This window comes from Lactuca virosa, chromosome 7, assembly GCF_052849685.1.
Source record: "Lactuca virosa cultivar CGN04683 chromosome 7, Lactuca_virosa_CGN04683_v6, whole genome shotgun sequence".
Taxonomy (NCBI): Eukaryota; Viridiplantae; Streptophyta; class Magnoliopsida; order Asterales; family Asteraceae; genus Lactuca; species Lactuca virosa.
Window position 1 is genome coordinate 228,367,619 of NC_136432.1, and position 21,826 is coordinate 228,389,444.

The following is a 21,826-nucleotide window of genomic DNA, read 5'->3' on the forward strand; positions in this document are numbered from 1 at the left end:
TAAAATATTTTTAAAAAAATAAGATGGGATCGGTATATATCCTAAAAAAATAGTAAGTTAGGATTGGTAAAACTGATGGGTTTTGAGCATTCTAACACTCCTATGGTGTACATGCAACCCTAGAAACCTTGGATCTATGTTTGACTAAGATACATGCAAATAATTATTTTTCCAAGGTTCTTATCCTAACTAGCATTGCATGGGATACTTGAATCAAATAAAACTAGTAGAATTACTTACCTTGTAGTAGTAGTTGATTGCTTGGAGTTTGAGAGCCTAGCACCAATAATGTGGATGCCTCAAATAGAAGTCACAAATCACCACAAACTTGGCAACTTGAGAGAATAGTCACAAACTTCTTGAAATCGGCCCTCTTGGTTTACACACATCAACTAGTGCAATTTCACGAACCAAAGCCTCCTTTATATAGTGTGGTGGATTAGGGTTACATCCATGTAAACCCTAATACCCATGTCTTTTCATTTCCATGAGATCCATGGGTTAAAGCTCCATGGAGTATCCATGGACTTTCCATGCAAGCCTAGCCCATTCCAAATAAGCATTAGCCCACACTATATAAATACAAGAGCCCATATTTAATTAGTCATACTTTTGATCTCTAAATTAATTCTAAATTAACTATAGATCAATACTAATTAAATAATATGATTTTATATTAATATATTAGGACTTATAATATATTAATAAATCATAACTTATACTATTCTCAAACGATTATCCATAAATTGTTCGGGTGAAGTGCAACCCAAATGGACCATGCCGGGTCGGGTCAAGTACATACCAAATATAGTTATGGACTTAGACACTATATCCAACAATCTCCCACTTGGATAAGTCTAATAACTATAGTTGCAAGTATGACTTCAGGAACCGATCAGCAATCGTAGCTCTTTAAACTCTGTTGAACTATGAAGCGCCATTTTAGATAAGTGATCATATAATCCTCTGTTCTAGATATCAGCCGGACAAATACATGGAACATGGTCTTGCTTATTGTCCAACATTTGTTTCCCGATTTCCAATTTGTTTGACATAGAACTTAACTGAACACATCAATTTAGTTCTGACCGGGCCCGGTACATAGGTCAAAACAAAATCATCGAGGGGCCCAGATATCGCTTCTAATCCTAGAAGGAACAGATAAACTTCGACTCATATGTTTGCTCTACTACTTGTTGAACTACACACAAAGGCACGGTTTATAACATCGAGTTACCAATGCGTTTTCGTGCAATCAATGCATAACCAACTCATAGGCAACAAATCATATCTCTAGGTTTGAAGACTTATATGATATTACCGTCTCACGATCACTCGAGATAAATTCCATGAAGTGATACAAGTGAGCGTGGGTTGAATCCAAAACTCAGAACTTATGAGCACTCATGAGTGCTGTAGCCCCGCTTTGTCTAACATCTTAGACCTCTACAAGCCAACCCATGACAGTCTTGATTCATATCTACTTCCAACATATGACCGACTGTGGAGAGTTTGAATAATATGATATAAATCATAACATAATTATTCTGGAAGTCAAAACATGCAAAAAGAAATAATAGTAAACGATTAACAAGAGATAGCAACACTTTACTCATAAATAACAGCTTTTATTTATCATCAAATCTCAATTACATTTTACAAATTTCAAGATTATCTAACTACTAAAACTAATATCATCCTTCAGCCCTATGCTCCGAGCATGCTGGAGATGCTTAGCCCGAGTCAGTCCCTTCATGAGGGGATCTGCTGGGTTCTCATCCGATGATACCCTCTTTGCCACGAGGATTCCTTCTTCTATTCGATGTCTGATGAAGTGATATTTTCTGTCAATGTGTCTGGATCTCCCATGATCTCTTGGTTCCTTGGCTAAGGCAACCGCACTATTGCTGTCACAGAAAATCTCCATTGGCTCCTTTATAGCTGGTACAACTCCAAGGTCTCCGATGAAGTTCTTTAGCCATATAGCCTCCTTTGCTGCCTCGCTTGCTGCTATATACTCTGATTCACAAGTGGAATCAGCCACTGTCTCCTGCTTGGAACTTTTCCAAGTAATTGCCCCTCCGTTTAGAGTAAAGACCCAGCCCGACTGAGAGCGGAAATTATCCCTGTCAGTCTGAAAGCTAGCATCACTGTACCCTACAACTCTCAAGTCCTCACTGCCATCGAGGGTAAGGACCCAGTCCTTAGTCCTCTGTAGGTACTTAAGGATATTCTTTACCGCAGTCCAGTGTGCCTTGCCAGGGTTCCCCTGATACCTGCTAACCATGCTCAAAGCAAAGGCTACATCAGGTCGAGTACACGTCATAGCATACATGATCGATCCTACAGCTGAAGCATAAAGGTATTCGACTAATTTCTGCTATCTCAGTCTCAGTACTAGGGCTTTGTGTCTTACTCAATCTGGCGTTACTCTGGATGGGTAACTCTCCTTTCTTGGAGTTATGCATGTTGAACCTTTTCAACACTTTGTCCACATAGGTGCTTTGACTAAGTCCAATTAGTCTTTTACTCCTGTTTCTCAAAATCCTTATCCCTAGGATATAGGCAGCTTCTCCAAGGTCCTTCATAGCGAAACACTTCCCAAGCCAGGACTTTACTTCCTGCAGGGTTGGGATGTCATTTCCTATGAGTAGTATGCCATCCACATACAGTACCAAAAATCTGACTATACTCCCACTAGCCTTGATATAGACACAAGATTCATCTTCACTCCTTGAAAAGCCAAATTCTTTGACTTTCTCATCAAAGCAAAGATTCCATCTGCGAGGTGCCTGTTTTAATCCATAAATGGATTTCTCGAGCTTACACACTCTACTGGGGTACTCTGTACTGACAAAACCCTCTGGCTTAACCATGTAAACATCTTCAGCCAAGTTTCCATTAAGGAAAGCGGTTTTGACATCCATTTGCCATATTTCATAATCATGAAATGCAGCAATGGCTAACAGAACCCTAATAGACTTAATCTTGGCCACTGGTGAAAATGTCTCATCATAATCAACTCCCGGAGTTTGAGAATAACCCTTTGCAACCAGTCGTGCCTTATAAGTGTGTACATTACCATCCATGTCGGTCTACTTCTTGAAGATCCATTTGCACCCAACTATCTTACGATCAGGTACATTGTCAACCAAGTTCCAAACTTGATTGTCATACATGGACTGTATCTCGCTATCCATAGCCTCTTTCCATTTAGCAGCCTCAGGGCCTGCCATGGCTTCCGTGTAGCTGTTAGGCTCATTCAGATTTACCAGTGTGTTATCACTGATAAGTATCTCACCTTCTGCAGTAATATGAAAACCATAATAATGCTCAGGTGCATTCCTAACTCTGGTGGAATGCCTCAGAGGTATAGATTCTTCAGTCGGCTCAACAGGAGTTTCCTCCTCAGGTTGAGGGCTAAGGTTTGAGGTTTCTTCACCACTTGACTCTTGAATTTCCTCAAGGTCAATTTGCCTCCCACTGTCTCCTTGGCTCATGGATTCTCTCTCTCGAAAGAATCCTCTTCTTACTACAAAGACCACATTATCACTGGGTCTGTAGAAGATGTAACCAAAGGATTTCTATGGGTAGCCGATGAAAATACACCTTTCGCTTCGGGGTTCGAGCTTATCGTGAGTCTCGCGTCTCACGAAAGCCTCGCAACCCTAAATCTTGATGTGGTCTAGATTGGGAACTTTTCCAGTCCACAACTCGTGAGGTGTTTTGGCAACCTTCTTTGTAGGGACTAGATTAAGGATATGGGCGGCAGTCTCTAAGGCATAACCCCAAAATGAGATTGGTAGCAAAGCTTGACTCATCATGGAACGAACCATGTCCAACAAGGTCTGATTGCGCCTCTCAGCTACACCATTCAACTGTGGTGTCCTAGGAGGTGTCAATTGTGAGACAATCCCACATTCCTTAAGATAGTCAAGGAACTCAGTACTAAGATACTTACCACCACGATCGGATCGAAGCATCTTAATGTTCCTGCCCAACTGATTCTCCACTTCTTGCTTAAACTCTTTGAATTTCTCAAAGGTTTCTGACTTATGCTTGATTAGGTAGACATATCCATATCTACTAAAATCATCAGTAAAAGTCACATAGAACCGATTAGCATCTCTTGTGGCGGTTCTGAAGGGTCCACACACATCCGTGTGTATGAGGTCCAGCAAACCTTCACCCCTAGCACAAGTGCCAGTAAAAGGTGACTTTGTCATTTTACCAAGCAAACAAGATTCACAACTATCATTTGTCTTTAGGTCAAATGACTCCAAGACTCCATCCTTTTGGAGTTAGCCTATACGTTTCTTGCTTACATGTCCAAGACGACAATGCCATAAGGATGCTTTATCTAAGCTAGTGGAAGAGTTAATACACAATACATTATTTCCTAGATTGTCTACAACAGATATAGTTTCATACACGCCATCACAAGGTAATGCTTTAAAATAAAGAACATTATTAAAGAAAGCATCAATACTACCATTATTATTATCAAAATAAAATGTAAAACCTTGTTTATACAATGCATGAAACGCAATAACATTTCTTGCCATTTCTGGCGAATAATAACATTTATTCAAATCTAATGTAAACCCACTATTTAGCACTAAGGAATAAACTCCTATCTTGGTGACAGGTGAAGCTTTCCTGTTTCCCATGATCAAGTTTATCTTTCCCTGCTCCACATTCTCACTTCTTTTTAGTCCCTGCAAATCAAAACATATGTGAATACCACAACCTCTATCAAGGATCCAAGACTTAGAATGAGGTGAGTTATTAGACAATATAGTGTATATACCTGCATGGTTGGGTTTTACTTTCCCATCCTTCAAATCTCGCTGGTACTTTGGGCAGTTTTGCTTCCAGTGCGATTTTTCATGGCAATAGAAGCATTCAGCCTCATTAGGGTTAGTAGAAGGAGTGACAAAACCTTTCTTGGTTTTGCTTGAAGAGGAGGCTTCAAGGGTCTTACCCTTGGTACCCTTAGAAGGGTTCTTTCTCTTCTTCCCTTTGACATGCCCGATTGCCAAGACATTGGCCGCAGTTGGAGTAGGAGTAGGAGTAGTAACAACCGACTTACCCTTTAGACCACCTTCGGCGGTCTTCAAGAGTCCTTGAAGTTTGCTGAGGGTGACTTCTTCCTTGTTCATGTGATATGTCATGCGGATTTGATCATAACACGATGGCAAGGAGTGCAAAATGATGTCTATTGCTAACTCCTCAGGGAAGTTCACATTCAGCTTCAGTAAACGGTCCACATACCTTTGCATTTTCTGCATGTGGCCCGTGATGGGTTCACCATCCTTCATTCGGGTTGTTATCATGGAGGAGATTATTTCATATCGCTCTTGACGAGCACTTTGATGGTAGCGGTCCATCAAGTCCTGGTGCATCTCAAAAGGATAATAGTCCTCATAGGACTTTTGGAGCTCGGCTGTCATGGTGGCCATCATGATGCATGCCACTTTTGTAGCATCTCTTTCATGTACCTCATATTTAGCAAGCTCTTCAGGAGTAGCAGTTGGCTCGGGTACCTTCAGCTCCTTGTCGAGAACATATTCTTTGTTCTCATACCAAGTGACCATCCTGATGTTTCTGATCCAATCTGTAAAGTTGGACCCATCAAAGATGACTCTCCCATAAAGATTCATGAGAGAGAAGGAGCTAGTAGGGTTTGAGCCAGAAGCATTGTTATTGGAAGACATCTGAAAAGAAGAGGGAATAGATTAGATTAGATATAGAGATAGTCCTTAACAAAACACCCAAATGTAATATTAAGGCTAGGACCCAACACAATATTTTATAACTTAGAAGAGGGATGCCGTAATCTAAGCTATAATATATTTGAAGGTAGGTGAATGACGATTCACCAATTTCCACCATGAAAAACGAAATATTTAATTAGGTTTTAATTGGTTTACAAACTCCTAGATTCTTTGAGATTCATTGAACTTTATTCAATAGCAAGTTTCAATCTCGAGTGTGCCCTTCAAGTTTTGTGACTGGGATGCCGAGGATCACAAAACAAGGTGTGAAGTAACCATGCAAATTACTTGGTACCCTTAATGTATTACCCCTCAATCGATGTGCCGGTTAACCACACACGCTCCATCGATACTATGATAAACATTAAGTCACCCTTTACCTACCTTGTTAAGTTCAAGTTAGTGTGCCGGTTAACCACACACGCTCCACTAACGACTTAAACAAAGTGTAAAGTGTAATTTCATGGATTAGCACCGTATTCACATTTTCCTAAAATAACTAAGATTGGGAATTCAATAAAGTTTAGTTACTTTAGTATTATCATTATACTTTTAATGAGAATTTATAAGTCCTTGTCCTACCCGTTCGGCTAACGACCCTCCACCGATCAAGGAAGCGGTGGGTGAGAGTGGACACCCATTAAGTTGCCATTTTATAGGCAACATCCTTATACCCCCCCCCCTTATAGACCGGCTTCGGCAATGAGGCGTACTAGCGGTAAGACGACTTGATCTTATACATATATATATATATATATATATATATATATATATATATATATATATATATATTATTAAACTTATAATATTATAAAGTATAAGGGTTGAATTTTAACTTTTAAAATTCTAGGGGTTGGAACTAAAGTTTTTAATATGACTTTACATGTTCCAAAACTTGAGGGCAAGTTTTGTAAACTTTCTAAACTTTTCATTTCTCATAACTTATGAGTTAATGGTTATTAAAAATGAAGACTCTTCATTTTTTGTAACCTATGTGTTCTTTTAATGGTTATTTATAAATGTGACTTTTGGTTATCCATAACTTAAGAACTAGTTATGGACTCCATTAAAACACATAAAGATCAAGAATTAATCTAATCAATTATTAGCACATAATTTCTATGATCTTCTAAACTCATATGTTTATGAGTGTTCATATCAAAAATTTCAAGAATCGTAAGTCCATATACAAAACTTGAAATTTTTATACGAGCTTTTGAACAACAATTCGATTTTTCAAGGTTTTTTTTTTTTTTTGCATCAAGTATCAAATAAACAAACCAGGCTCTGATACCACTGATGGGTTTTGAGCATTCTCTCCTATGGTGTACATGCAACCCTAGAAACCTTGGATCTATGTTTGACTAAGATACATGCAAATAATTATTTTTCCAAGGTTCTTATCCTAACTAGCATGGCATGGGATACTTGAATCAAATAAAACTAGTAGAATTACTTACCTTGTAGTAGTAGTTGATTCCTTGGAGTTTGAGAGCCTAGCACCAATAATGTGGATGCCTCAAATGGAAGTCACAAATCACCACAAACTTGGAAACTTGAGAGAATAGTCACAAACTTCTTGAAATCGGCCCTCTTGGTTTACACACATCAACTTGTGCAATTTCAAGAACCAAAGCCTCCTTTATATAGTGTGGTGGATTAGGGTTACATCCATGTAAACCCTAATACCCATGTCTTTTCATTTCCATGAGATCCATGGGTTAAAGCTCCATGGAGTATCCATGGACTTTCCATGCAAGCCTAGCCCATTCCAAATAAGCATTAGCCCACACTATATAAATACAAGAGCCCATATTTAATTAGTCATACTTTTGATCTCTAAATTAATTCTAAATTAATTATAGATCAATACTAATTAAATACTATGATTTTATATTAATATATTAGGACTTATAATATATTAATAAATCATAACTTATACTATTCTCAAACGATTATCCATAAATTGTTTGGGTGAAGTGCAACCCAAATGGACCATGTCGGGTCGGGTCAAGTACATACCAAATATAGTTATGGACTTAGACACTATATCCAACAAAAACATCCTATAAAGATAAGAAAATAAGATTTGTAGGATATCTTAAAAAGATAAGAGATAATATAATAAAATGAAGGAAACTAGGAATTTAAGTAAAATTATTATAATCATTTCTAAAAATTTCTAGAAAAGTTTCAAAGAAAGTTTATCATATGTTTTTCTCAAAACCTGTGAACTTGCCAACATCAAGTTGACATTTCCAAAAATCTCATGTGTTCCTAGGATGGAGTAAGGATCAAGTCAAGGAAGGACTATCATCTCTAATGTAGATGGGTTTCGTTTAATAGATAGTTAGTGTTTGTGCTTTGTGATTTGATTAATCTATGTCAATACCATCACCACTCGGTATTTCCACCATCGGTCGGGGAAGGTGTGATAAAATGGTATCAGAGCGAGTTGCTATAGCTAATTAGTATTTCCTTAGGAACTACGACTATATCTTAGGACATATACTCCGATTAGGTTTTCCCTCAACCTATAAATAAAAGTATTACTATTAATTACCCTACTGATAGACAACATATGGGAGAGGTGACTAGTTTGAATTGTCTCTTGGGTTGCTGGATTTCAGAACCGTTATATGCTAAAATGATCCTACGCTCTAACACTTCTCATCTGGCCAATCCCAATTTTGATAGTCCAAATGTACAAAACAATAATAATCGCCAATCCCAAATAAATATAATAATCAAGAATGTAATATATAAGTCAATTATCTAAGCTAGTTCAGTATGTAAAGGTTGAGTCACTCCTAAACGTAGCATGATCACCTATGTTTAGTCTTGACTGAACCAATACATCAATTGAGTTAGGGTTAGATAAAAGATAAAATAGAAACCATATATACATAAACACAAATCAAAAGGGTAAATAAGTATATTAGAGATATATCCCACAAAATAAGTAAAAATAAGTATCAAAATACAACCCAAAACATCAACCTACTCGCTACTCACATATTGATTCTCCTCATCCTCCGTACCCTCCTCGATATCGTCATTAGTATCCCCATGATGTGTTCCTGAAGGAACATCATCATCATGACGAGGCTGAGTAGGTGGTGGAAAAGTAGGGCCCACCTGAGGAAAAGTTGGATGGTCCATCCCCAGATGTTGCATCACCCCAGCAATTGAAGCCATGATCCAGCGACGTTCCTCCTGTGTAGCATCCAGACGCCGCATCACATCGCATAGAATCGGCTCCGGCTGATCAGGCTCGGTATCTATGACGCCTCTCGGAGGCAGGCTCGGGGATATGCTCTGGCTCCACCTGTCCGATCGGCTCTACAATATCGTCTTCTGGAACCCTCCACTACCGCCCCACTCCTCGAAGCAATATCTACATATTCCCTAGAGCAGTAATACGCATGTCTCTGATAAGAATGTGAACCATCCTGCTAGTGTCAACCTCATAAGATAGGGCCAACCGACTGACTCAATAACCCCTACAAATTCTGCTCGAAGGCATGGAACCTAGAGCCATACTAGTTAAATAGAGAGCAAGAGCAAAGGGAAGATGGAGGCAAACCTCATTCTGAGTGAGGCACCACATATAGAAGAGGTCGCCACAAGGAACCTTGTCACAGTCCTCACGATGACAAATAGTTGAGGCGACCAGTCGGTGAATCAACCGATAAATAGGATATCTAAATGCACTCTCCTTGGCCATACTAGATACATAGGTCCCCTTAGTGCAACCCCAGACTTTCATGTGGCCATACTCCTGTGGTGGCTCGGTAATACAACTATCAAGATAAGCATAAAAATGAGTACTCGCAGTCTCCTCCACTGAATAAATCCGTAGACGTCTCCCCATCTCGATCAGGCTGTAGGAGCGGGATACGCCTCCCAGATGAAAGGTAAAGACTGATCAATCAGCCTATCTCATTGATGCCTTGTCGAAGCGGACTGTCGAAAATAACTCCCATCATAGCTCTTTGTAGACCACCTCCCGAACCCCAATGACCCGCCACCATCCATAGTTGACAAAAAGCTCAAGATCGATATCTTCCCACAAGACACGAGTAAGGAATGGCTCCAGACAAGCCGTCAACCCAATCTCGTTCACAACCCTCTAGGAAAGAACCTAGGAAACGCCCATCTTCTTGGACAGAAGAGAAATCAGGCAAGAGACAAAGGAACTCCGATCAGCAAGGTCATCAGGGAACTATAGGAATAGATGTGATGGCCAGTTAGGAGGTAACTAACCTGCATCTTGTCGACCTCGTCTTGACATATCTAAAGAAAAAAAATAGAAAAAAGACAGTTAAGAATAAGTTAGATCAGTTAATGTTGCAAAAGGTGTTGAAATGGACCAAATGCGCAAAAGTGTGCACTACATGCGAGTACACGCGATGCACATGCCTCTGTGTGGTGTGCTCTAAGAACATGAAGAATAGCAGATTTGGAAAACTATTGTTTCGTCTAATTTCAACCCAATAACCACGTAGGGATGTTCGACTTGGCTTCTGGAGCACAAATAAGTAGTTCATTTCTCATAAAACATTACAAATTTACGGATTTAGCTAAAAAATATTTTAAAGAAAAAATCAAATTCTAAAACTCAAAATTAGGATCATTGGATGAAATAAACTCGAAATTGAGTATGTAGGAAGTAAAATCGGTAGTATGGTTAGCTAAATTTCTCAACCATTTCACAAAATTTAACCAAAATCCATCAATTGATAAAAAACCTCCAAAAGGCCCTAAAACACAAAATTAAGCCTAAATAGGATATAGGATTAAGTAAGAAGGATACCTGGAAGTAGAGGAGACGAAAGAGATTCAGAAACCGAAGATCGGAAGCAAGCACGTGATGCGTGACTCGTGCGTGTGGGACCCAATCGATATAGAAGAGGGGTAGGGGACCATATGAATGTTGGAAAAGTATAGAATGAGTCCAAAAATCGAATTTAATGTCGATCTGCTACAGGTGCGCGCGACGCACATTGTATGTACGGTGCGCATGATCAAAATTTTTCAAAAGTTGTCACTTTTTACCCAAAATTTTTGATGCCCTGGATATTAAAAACCTTTAGGAGTTCAATCTATTTAGAAGACTACGGGCAAGGAAGAGATATTTCCATGGAAGAATAAGAAATTTCCATTCATAATATAAGTTACTAGGGAAGCAACAACAGCCTACCATAATAGTGAAGCTCCATGAGAGTTGCTTGGAAAGCAACAATATCATGTCGTAATAAGGGAGAGAACGACAATGAAAGAAAAGGTACATACAGTAGAACCTCTTTAATTTAATACTCGATAAATTAATAACCTCAATAAAATTAATAATTTGTCTGATTCCAACTTGGGACCAATAAAAAATTGGACCTCAATCGATAAAATAATAAAATAATAATTTTTTTGAAATCCCAATGTAAATATATTGGTCCCAGTGAAACTATAAATTAATAATTACTAAAATATTCCAAAATTCTAGAATTGTCTAGTAAAAAATGAATCTATAGTCACTTGTTTTTTTGTGAACTTCAACTTTAAATCTCCCAATTGCACTTAAGAGTTAAGGCACTGTATTTTCTCGTATTGCAACAAAAAGTTGTGAAGAGTTGTTGCCGCTTGCAATGCTTCTTTCGAAGTGACCGGTTCGAAAGGTACTGAATCATCATCAACTTCATCATCAAACGAATTTTGAACGGTATCCGCGATAATTTCTTCAATGCTTTGAATCTCGTTACATTCATTATTTTCACCTAGATAACCAACAACTCATTCACATCCATTTTGTGTCGATAATGCATTCCCGTAATCAAGTTCTCAAGCTCACAAATGTTTTCTCCAGAATTTACATCGTTTAAATCATTTGAGCTGGTTGGATTAGTCGAACAAATTTTTACAGTGTCAAAAGCAATTTGCTATGGACTCTAGTTTCACATTTCTCCAAGCCGAGACGGCCAAGTTGATGGCATCTAAAATATTAATATTTTCTAGGGAGGAAATGTCCAACTCATAGCCATCCAAAATCTTATGATAAAACATTTTACGGTAGTAGATTTTAAAGGCTCTAATTATCCCAGCATCACATGGTTGAATTTTTGAAGTCATGTTTGGTGGTAGAAAAAACAATTCGATGTTTTGAAACCCTTGAATATTTTTTGAATGGGCTGGACAATTATCCACTACCAAGAGAATTTTTCGACCGTGCATTTGATCATCTAGCCAACGGAAATATTCTTCGAAAAGCAACCCAGTCATTCATGCTCTTTTATTGGCACGGTATTCACAATCTAGGCTATTCATGTTAATATTCTTAAAACAACGTGGCTTTGCATACTTACCAATGATCCATAGAGGAATTATTTGTGAGCCATCCGCATTGCAATAGATAACAATTGTAAGTCTTTCCTTGTCCTCATTCCTACCTTCAAGTGGTTTTTTTGCAAGTGAATGGTCAGCTTGTAACTTGTAAAACAAACCAGTTTCATCCATATTAAAAACATCTTTCATTGGAAATTGATTAATTTTTTCCCTTATAGATTCCAATTTATTCTCCATGTCATGTGTGTCGACTGAGCCACTTTCTCCGAATCGGTGATACGATTTCATACCATGCCTTAACTTGAATTTCTTAAGCCAACCTTGTGAAAGATTATGCTCAGAAGAATCATGTGGATACAAAAGCTTCAACGTCTCAACCGCCATCTCTATGATTAACTCTCTTGTTATATTAACATGCTCTTGATGTTGGAGAAACCATTCATAAACAAATTTATCCATGTTCGGATACTTGGCTGCTTTGTGATGCTTGGAAGATCCATCTTTGTCAAAGTTAGCCGATAGGAACTCCGATGATCTCTTAAGAGTGTTTGATATTGTTCCTTGACTAACTTTCAAATCGAAAGTTTTGTCAACCCACTTCACCAAATCTTGTTGAGTGCATCCTTGGTGATCTCTCTGATACTCGCATAATAGTTTTTCATCGTTGATTTTTTAACACCTTTTAGTTTAGAAGCCATAGTTGATGTGATTTTAAAATTTATCATTAGACATTTTGTAGTGATCAATCTAGATCTACTATATGTACATTGAACTTGACAAGTTCATTAATGTGTGAATGTACATAGGAATTTTGAAGGTCCTTGTTTCTGTTTTATTCAAATAGGTAAAGTGAACGGGCATGGAAATTTTGAAGGTCGATGCATGAATTTAAGAGTTGCTTGCGAATATAAGCCAACTCTTTAAATTAATAATTTATTAATTTATCGATATAATAATATCTTGTTAAATTAATAAAATATCTCAGTCCCAACATTATTAATTTATAGAGGTTTTACTATAGGATAAAAGTAAAGTCTTTAGGAAGACAAGTTGCTAGGAAATCAACTATAATACTCTACAAATGGGAAAAGTAGTATTATCCCAATAAATCAAGAATAGAATGACAACCCCATTAGGAATAACGAGTAACCTTCTTACTGTCATTTCATGATAACAACCCTTCAATGTTAACCTTGATTGACCTAACCACCATTCAGACCATGATTCCACATTAAGTCTCTGATGCGTTAGGGAATCTTAGAGCTAGTAAAGATGAGGGAAGCAATAAAGAAGGTAGTCAAATGACAAAAACCTATTAGGATTTTATTAACAGTAAGCCAAAATATTTTTATGGAGAAAGATGAGTAGATAGTTTGATCCAATAGATAAAAGAGATAGAGAGAAAGTGTGATGGTGAAAATAGAGTTAAGTTCACAACATGCACGCTTATGGGAAGATCTCTCATCTGGTGGAGTATCCAGTTCAAGGCTTTAGGTGTAGACGAAGCCTATGCAACCCCCTAGAAAAAGTTAAAGAAGTAGATGATAAAGAAATTTCGTTCTGGAAAAGACGGGGCACGAGTGGAGCAGGAATTCAGTCATGTTAGCACTAAGGATTTAGGCCTGACCCTCTATATGGTACACATTGAGTACCTAGACACCATATTCCTTAAGACCCAGAAGATCAATGCATATCTCCAAGGGTTAGCTCCCCATATCAGGATTGAGGTGCAAGCACACTAGTCGAATACCTATGAGGAAGCTAAATATTTAGCCTTCGGTCTCAAGGAACTAGTGGCCTAAAAATCAAGAAGGAGTAAGAAGAAGTCCAAAAAACTTAAGAACAAGTGGGAAGGAATCATCAAGGGCAAATCTAGTCAACCCTTGTGGAAGGAAAGAGATAAAAGGAAGCCTCGTGAGAGATCACCCACTCCACCAAGGTGATACTTAGGAAGACTCCCCTTGTGTAGTAATTGTTGAATTCATCATCTGGGACAATGTGAGGAGTTTATGTGTAACAACTACGAAAGACCAGAGCACATCGCAAATGTTTGCAAGAGTTAACCAGGCTAGTAAAAGGGAATATTGGATGTTAGAATAAGATATTTAGGGAAAAGTCCCATAGAGATAATCATGTAATGTATAACAAGGGAATTGGAAACCCTTGAAGTTGTACTCATTGTTATTATACATATAAAAAGATCTACTTTTGACTACAAGTAGTAATAGACAAATAAACAGAGAAATCCTTCCATAAATCCACACCACTATTAAGATAAAAGGTTTTGGTTTCCTATTGGTGTAAAATAAGGATTAAATCAAATAAAATTTCAAAATTCAAATGTTAGATTCTAATGATAAATTTACAGAATTAGAAGTAGGAAACTAAAAAAAAAATTAGTTGTCCCAATAAAAAGGAAAAGGGATCGATCCCTAATTAAGAAACCAGTCTCCCCTAATAAAATTAACCTAACGTCTGAATTTCGGGACAAAATTCCTAAAACTGAGGTAGAATGTGACAATTGGGAAATTCCCGTCATCGACCTTCATTACAAATTAGCATCGACAAATGATGATTATAGAGCTTTTTATATATAAGGAAAAATATGACTAGTTATATGAAATGGTAAAAAATGAGTGACCAAAAAGTTACACCACTTTTAATAATGGTCAGTGTATTTGGAAAGTACACGATAAAGTGGTCCTAATGATATAAAATTTGTAAAAAGCTGACTCCAACCGGAGGAGTTATGATTTTATAAAAAGTAAAATTCAGTCATGTTAATAACGCTATTAACGTCAAAATGGTACAAAGAAATTGGTTAAGTTTTGGCTAACGTCACTAAAGGAAAAATCGAAGTGCGATTTTTAAACGGAAAAGGGAAAAAGGTCAAAAATGGAGTTCGTACGAAGAAGATACGATTTTAGAAAAATATAAAATACGAGTAAAAAATAAAAGTTAAAATTTGGCAATGCCACCTTAAGGAAAGTTGTAGTACTAGTACACACCTACACAAATATATAAAACAGGGTAAGAAACAAGATTCATTTAAAGATGATATGAGTTTTTATAAATATTTGGAGGTACACGCGAAGTGCACACTATGCTCGACGTACACGTCTGATACCCAGATTTATCGAGATTAGAGAGACGTGGACCATCAGAAGTGGGACACGTGGCAAACACTAGATGGAGTCGTGATTCGAGTGCACGTCGCGCGTGAAGTGCGCCGCACACACAAGCACTATAAATATATGTGCTTACTTTATGATTTCCTCACACCCAAAACTTTGTCGCTATATCTCTTGAGCTATTTCGGAACTCCGCCCAATAGCGTGAAGCTTCGGGTGCAGTAGCATGCTTCAGATTACGCTACTAGAGTGAGTTCACGACCCCACTACTATTTTAAAAGTTTTACCTGGGGGATACATGTTTATAAAACTTCTTGATCAAAATTTATTTATATCTATAAATACCAATCGTTAAATAAAGCATGAAACCTTGGATAGTATAGCTATCGATACTATACATAGTTGTAACTTATGATAGTGTTCCTAAGAGTTATGATGTCCGATAGTCTAGGAAGAGTTATTACTTAGACGTTATAATGGCCAGTTTCCTAGGATAACATAGTACATAGAAGTAATGTTGGTCAAATATATGGATATACACTGTACCCAATCGTTACTCTGCCAAAATATCTAGTTTTCAAATTAACCATAATTAAGGTATATATGTATGGTAAACAGTATATATATATATATATATATATATATATATATATATATATATATACATATATATACACACACACACACTAAGATAATTATGAGATCTAAAAGGTATAATTATCAAATATAAAAGGAAAAAAGTTTATATTGTGATAGTTATAGGAAATCGCTAAGAAAGAAAGATAAAAGATAAAACACCTAAGGTTAATGTGTTAGTTAGCTGTTATTATTCATCCTTAGCCTGATTAAATTCGGCTACCCTGAACCTGTAATTGTTAATTTTGTGAGAGCCAGAAAGATATGTATAGATCTATACAGGGTTTGACACCACCACATGTGATTGCTAGCTACAATCCCGACATGATAACTTTTCTTATTACTCATTATTCGACGTCTGATGAAACGTCGTGCGGGGAAATCACTAGTCAAACAACATTGATTATGGTGGCTCATGGTAATACATTAAATCCGCCTTAGAGATCCGACTACCAAGGGAGACGCCTTAGAGTGGTAGATAAAATACATTAGGTTTGATAAAATATCCTAAAAGATAATAAGATAGGATCGGTAAATTTCGTACAAAGATAGTATATTAGCATTGATAAAATATCATCAAAGATAATAATATAGAATCGGTAAATATCCTACAAACATAGTAAGTTAGGATTAATAAAATATCCTAAAAGATAATAAGATAGGATCGGTAAATATCATAAAAAGATAAGAGATAATATAATAAAACATATGAAACCAGGAATTTAAGTAAAATGATCATAATCATTTCTAAAAATTTCTGGAAAGTTTTCAAAGAAAGTTTATCATATGTTTATCTCAAAACCTATGAACTCACCAACATGAAGTTGACATTTCTAAAAAAAACATGTGTTCCTAGGATAGAGTAAGGATCAAGTCAAGGAATGACTATCAACTCGAAGGTAGATGGACTTCGTTTAATAGATAGTTATAGTTTACGCTCTGTGATTTGGGTAATCTATGTAAATCTTGTCACCACTCGACATTTCCGTCATCGGTCGGGGAAGGTGTGACATTTGGGTTTTTAGGTCACAATAGTTACAAACTGATTTCAGATTATAAGTTGCAATGATTAGGGGTAAATAAATCGGTTTTTTAAATCTATTTTGGTCTATAGGACCTTAAAATAAGCACCAAAATTGGTTTTGATGTGATTTCTTCAAGAAACATGAAGATCTCATTTTGTCCATGTTCTATGGTAATCCATTACTCTAAGTAAAAAATTTCTTTCACTTACACAAAAAAGTCAAATTCCATGTTAGATCTCAAAGTCATTTATTCCGCTTATCATTATTTGTGTTCCTTTTCTTTGAATTGAAGATTCAAGATATGTGGGTTATCAACCATCGGTGATAACTATAGCTACACTTATCCATATCATAGATGAAGTTAACTCTTTGAACTCTTTCTCAATATCTGAATCAACATGGTTCCGGGTTTCTTCTTTTTAACTTCAATTTGTGAATAAAACTTATTCTTTCAGATGAGATAGTAATCAGGTAGTAGCTTCTACTTTCATGTTTAGCCAAATAGATCTAACCGGGTGTTTGTTCCACTTACCTATTTTGCTTCTATCTTATTGCCGACAATGACATAGCCATTCTGCCCTCCAATCATGAAAAAAATTAAATTACAATTAACTTCTATTGAAAGTATTTACTTTGGCTTGCTAAATTTTTTTTTAACAAAAAAGCAACTTTTCCAATCTCATAGTTATTACACATGCTCCTTTACTTTGTCATATTCATGAAATGTTAGCCATAACATCATGTTATTGCTTTGGACACCATTTCTGTATCCCAAATGTTGATCTGACTGTTACTTTGGAGAAATTTGTGACTTTATGAGATCAAAGCTGCTACGAAGTAAGCAAACTTATTTCATTTCATGGTGTACATCTTGAATTCTTGATAGATAATGGTCAAAAAATGTAATATTATTTTTGGGTTTGTTATTAGGGAGGTTAAAGGACATCTTGGGTTGCACTAAAGATGATATGGTGTCCACAGACTTTGTGGGTGACAATAAGTAAACCTTTGTTTTTTTTCATCTTCTTTCAAGATTAATTTAACTAGACATACCATTTGGGTTTGTGTCTGTTGGTATCTTTTTTCTGGAAAAGGAAATGTACTTATTTTATTTTTAGGATTGCAGTCACCTCGTATAATTTGGAGCATGAAAAGGAAGTGTACTTATATTTTTATTTTATTTTGGTTTTTTATCATCTGTTCTACTTTAACAAAACAAGCAACCTACTTTGATTAAAGGTAAAAATAACATGTTTATGTAGTTACGTTTTTTGAACAAGATAAAAAGTATTTTACATTTAACTTATGCTTGTGTTTGTCTGATTATGTCAATTTTGGAATGCTAATCACAGTTCATTCGAAGCCAAGGCGTAGCGCGGGCGGGTTTTTTACTTGTTAAGGAAAAATTGAACCACAATACGTCCATCCTTGTACGATTGAAATCATAGGTTCCAAAAAGAAACAATAAACGGATTTGTTTTGTTTGTGTTACCTTTTAATCATGATTGAATTATTATTGCCACTATAATTTAAAGGCATAATAAAATAACGAGGATTTAAGGTTCCATGTTGCAAATGAATAAATATCAAACTTAAGGCACACAATTGACCCGACTTTGATACCACATATTGAAATTAAGTGATAATTATATGCACAAACATGAAAACCCTTATGACAATCAAAAAACACTTACCTGGAGAGAATGATAACTTCAATGATGTAGAATAATGTCATGTTGATTCTTTTTACTTTCCATGAAGGTGCTACATTGAGTTCTAGATGAATAGATAATTATACACATGATCATGTGTTATAAGCAGGGGCGGAGGCACCAGGGGGCTGCCGGGTGTTCTGTCCCCCAATCTCTTTTCATTTTTTGCTATATTATAAGCCCACTGATAGAAAAATTAGCCCACATCCGTTAACTAACTTTGTTTGAGCCCCTGCTACTTTTAAAAAACAATTATTTTATATATTATACAAATTATGAGGACCCATCCCATGTCTATTTCACAATCACCGCCTCACCATATATATATATTATTTAATTGGTTATTAGATATGATCTTATGAATCAATACCCACACCAAAATACCTCATTTGTTTAATAAAAAAAAGGGTTTGTTAATCGACGCTTCATCAAGGGATCAACTTTCAATCGCAGCTATTGTTATTTATCGAAGTGGTTAAATTTGTTTTTCGGCAACACTATTACAGTGATTTCAGTTATTTAATTAAGTAGGTAAGTTTTATTTTTTATTGCATGTTTTATTTATTGTTATTTGTAATTAATAATTTAATTATGGTTTTATAATTTGGTTTATTATAATTATAAATTTATAGGATAAATAATGATATTATCCTTAAATGTTGAGGATATATGTAAATTGGCAACATCATATTATCCTATGGATTTTACGGAGCACGAAAGGAATTTGTTGAAACTTGAGTTACAACATTATGAACTAGATGTGCAAAATCACCCACAATTGAAAAATTTTTCTACAATTTCTGAGTTGTGTAGAGGCCTACATGAAACAGGAAAATCAGGTACTTATCATTTGCTTGATAGATTGATTCGTCTTATATTGACTCTCCCTGTTTCTACTGCGACATCTGAAAGAGCATTTTCAGCGATGAAAATTGTGAAAACACGACTTCGAAATACCATGAATGATGATTTTCTTAAAAGTTGTTTGCTTGCTAACATCGAGAGAGAGATTGCTGATGCATTTCCTACGGATGATATTATAGATGATTTCTATTCCATTAAACAAAGACGAGCACAACTTAAAGTGCATAAGGTACTACTTCTTATGTTTATATATATTTTTTAATTTTGTAAAATGAACCATATGTATCTATGTTATAATTACTTATTGTAATACTTGCAGGTTAATGGATGAATATGAGTCGATGCTTTTAGTTAGTTGAAAACGTTTGAAGATTCAGGCTAATGGAGACAAATTTTTAATTCTTTGTCATTTTTTTTAAATTTAGACTTATTACTTTATGCGGGTATAACATTATATTTTAATATATTATTACGATGTGAGCCCCTTAATCTTAAATCCTGGCTCCGCCCCTGGTTATAAGGAGAACTAAAATGTACAAGAAAATTGATCATTGTCCGCCTATTATGGTTCTCTAAAATGTGTGTTTAATTCTCATTATTGCACCTATGGATAAGTTGTAGAACTACACATATATAGTCCTTCAAGTTATAGACAAATATCATATACATAATACTTCATATATTTGTCATGGAAAATGTTCTGGTACGCAGTATACTTCATATATTACAAGATAGTCCAAAGGCTACATTGAGGGGGTATTTTGATTATGTTAAGAAAAATGAACAATGCATCAAAGTCTCATAGTTTACTCCTCTTTTTCTAAGATACTATATCATTTTTTTGTTACTTTTTTGTTATTATTTATAAGAAAATGTTTCACTATACATATTTTGATGTAGGTGGTACAAGGGGTGATGCATAGCCTACTATATCAATAGGAATGATAATATAATGACATCAGCGACAAATCTGCTGAAATGATCCAACAGTTCGGAATTGGACGAAATTCACACACAACATGTTAATGGATCGACTAAGAGAACACATTGTTTCGTTATGACATTTAAGGCTAGTTTGTTTTTTTGGCAAAAAGACTTTTTGGACACTTATATTTGCGGGCGGGTAGATGTTTACCAAAAAGACTGTTTGTTTTCTGGAAGACAAAATAACTCAAAAAGACTTCTTTATCATTTCTTGTATAAAGGCATAGAAAAATACTTTTGGTCCACGTGTTCTGCCGCAAATACGGAAAAAGACTAAAAACATTTTAAGACTTAGTTGTCTAACTCACAACTCATTGGCCCGAAACAAGCTTAATTTAATTTACCAAAAGGAGAATTCTAAAAACATGACAAGATACTCGTAATTCATTTACGACCTTACTGAGTAACGGCATTTTATTTTCCTAATTATTGATTTATTCGTTGTCTTATATGAACAACTATTATTAGTGATGTTAAACTTCCGACTAGGTCCGGATTAATCTCCGATTATTATTTAGGCGCTTTCATGATTGTTTAGAAGGCGTCTAGCGATTAATCCATATCTATACAATGACTGAAACAGTTTGAAATATTTCTATCTCAATAGAAATTATTTGAGGATTGATTAGTACTGCATTAATCATATTAACGTATTTTGTTATAATATCAATGATATTTATGAAATTTGGTATGATATTAGTCATATTTCGTATTTTAAAATTTCAATGAATTAGTAATTAAGGGTCCAGAGTAATCCACGCCTAAACGAAAAATCTCTTGCTCCCCGTTCCCGAGTTCAACATAACGAGAGAAAAGAAAGAAAATAAGTGGAAATGAGAAGAAAGTAAAAGAAATTGGTATTCCCGAGTTTCATTAACGGAAGGAAGTGGAGGGAAATGGAATGATCACTTTCTCTCCTAACTTTTCTTCTGATTTGGAAGGATTTTGAAAGAAAGAACAAAATGATTAATTTTTCTTCCACCTCTCCAACTCGAAAACATTAAAACACAAATTTTATTTTCTTTCATTTCTCTTCTTTTCTTTGCTTTAACTCGGGAACTAGGAATTAATCTCAGTCTACCTACCGACTAGTTAATGCCGAACATTTTTTACAACCTTGATTTATATATATATATATATATATATATATATATATATATATATATATATATATATATATATATATATATATATATATATATATATATATATTAATTACAAAGTGGAAATAAACATAGATTTTGCAATTGAGATTTTGCCACAAAGGTTCTATATGTCGGCAATAGGTGTTCGAGTAAATTACACGAATGGTCCCTATGGTTTGGGATAATTTGTGCGTTTGGTCTCTAACTTATTTTTTT

General features: G+C 35.7%; 1 protein-coding gene and 1 pseudogene across 1 annotated transcript; one reads left to right on the plus strand and one right to left on the minus strand.

Annotated features, from left to right (window-relative positions):
- Positions 1 to 11,351: 11,351 nt before the first annotated feature.
- Positions 11,352 to 12,811, minus strand: LOC145127619 (CENP-B homolog protein 2-like; annotated as a pseudogene).
- Positions 12,812 to 19,257: 6,446 nt separating this feature from the next.
- LOC145127620 (uncharacterized) lies at positions 19,258 to 19,812 on the plus strand. The gene is made up of 2 exons (XM_079062779.1): positions 19,258 to 19,710; positions 19,801 to 19,812. The coding sequence occupies exons 1-2, from the start codon at positions 19,258 to 19,260 to the stop codon at positions 19,810 to 19,812; spliced, it is 465 nt and encodes a 154-aa protein (XP_078918905.1).
- The last annotated feature ends 2,014 nt before the right edge of the window (positions 19,813 to 21,826 follow it).

What these genes read in the sequence shown, in the direction of transcription:
- LOC145127620 (XM_079062779.1), top strand. Translation starts at nt 19,258, where the DNA reads ATGATATTATCCTTAAATGTTGAGGATATATGTAAATTGGCAACATCA.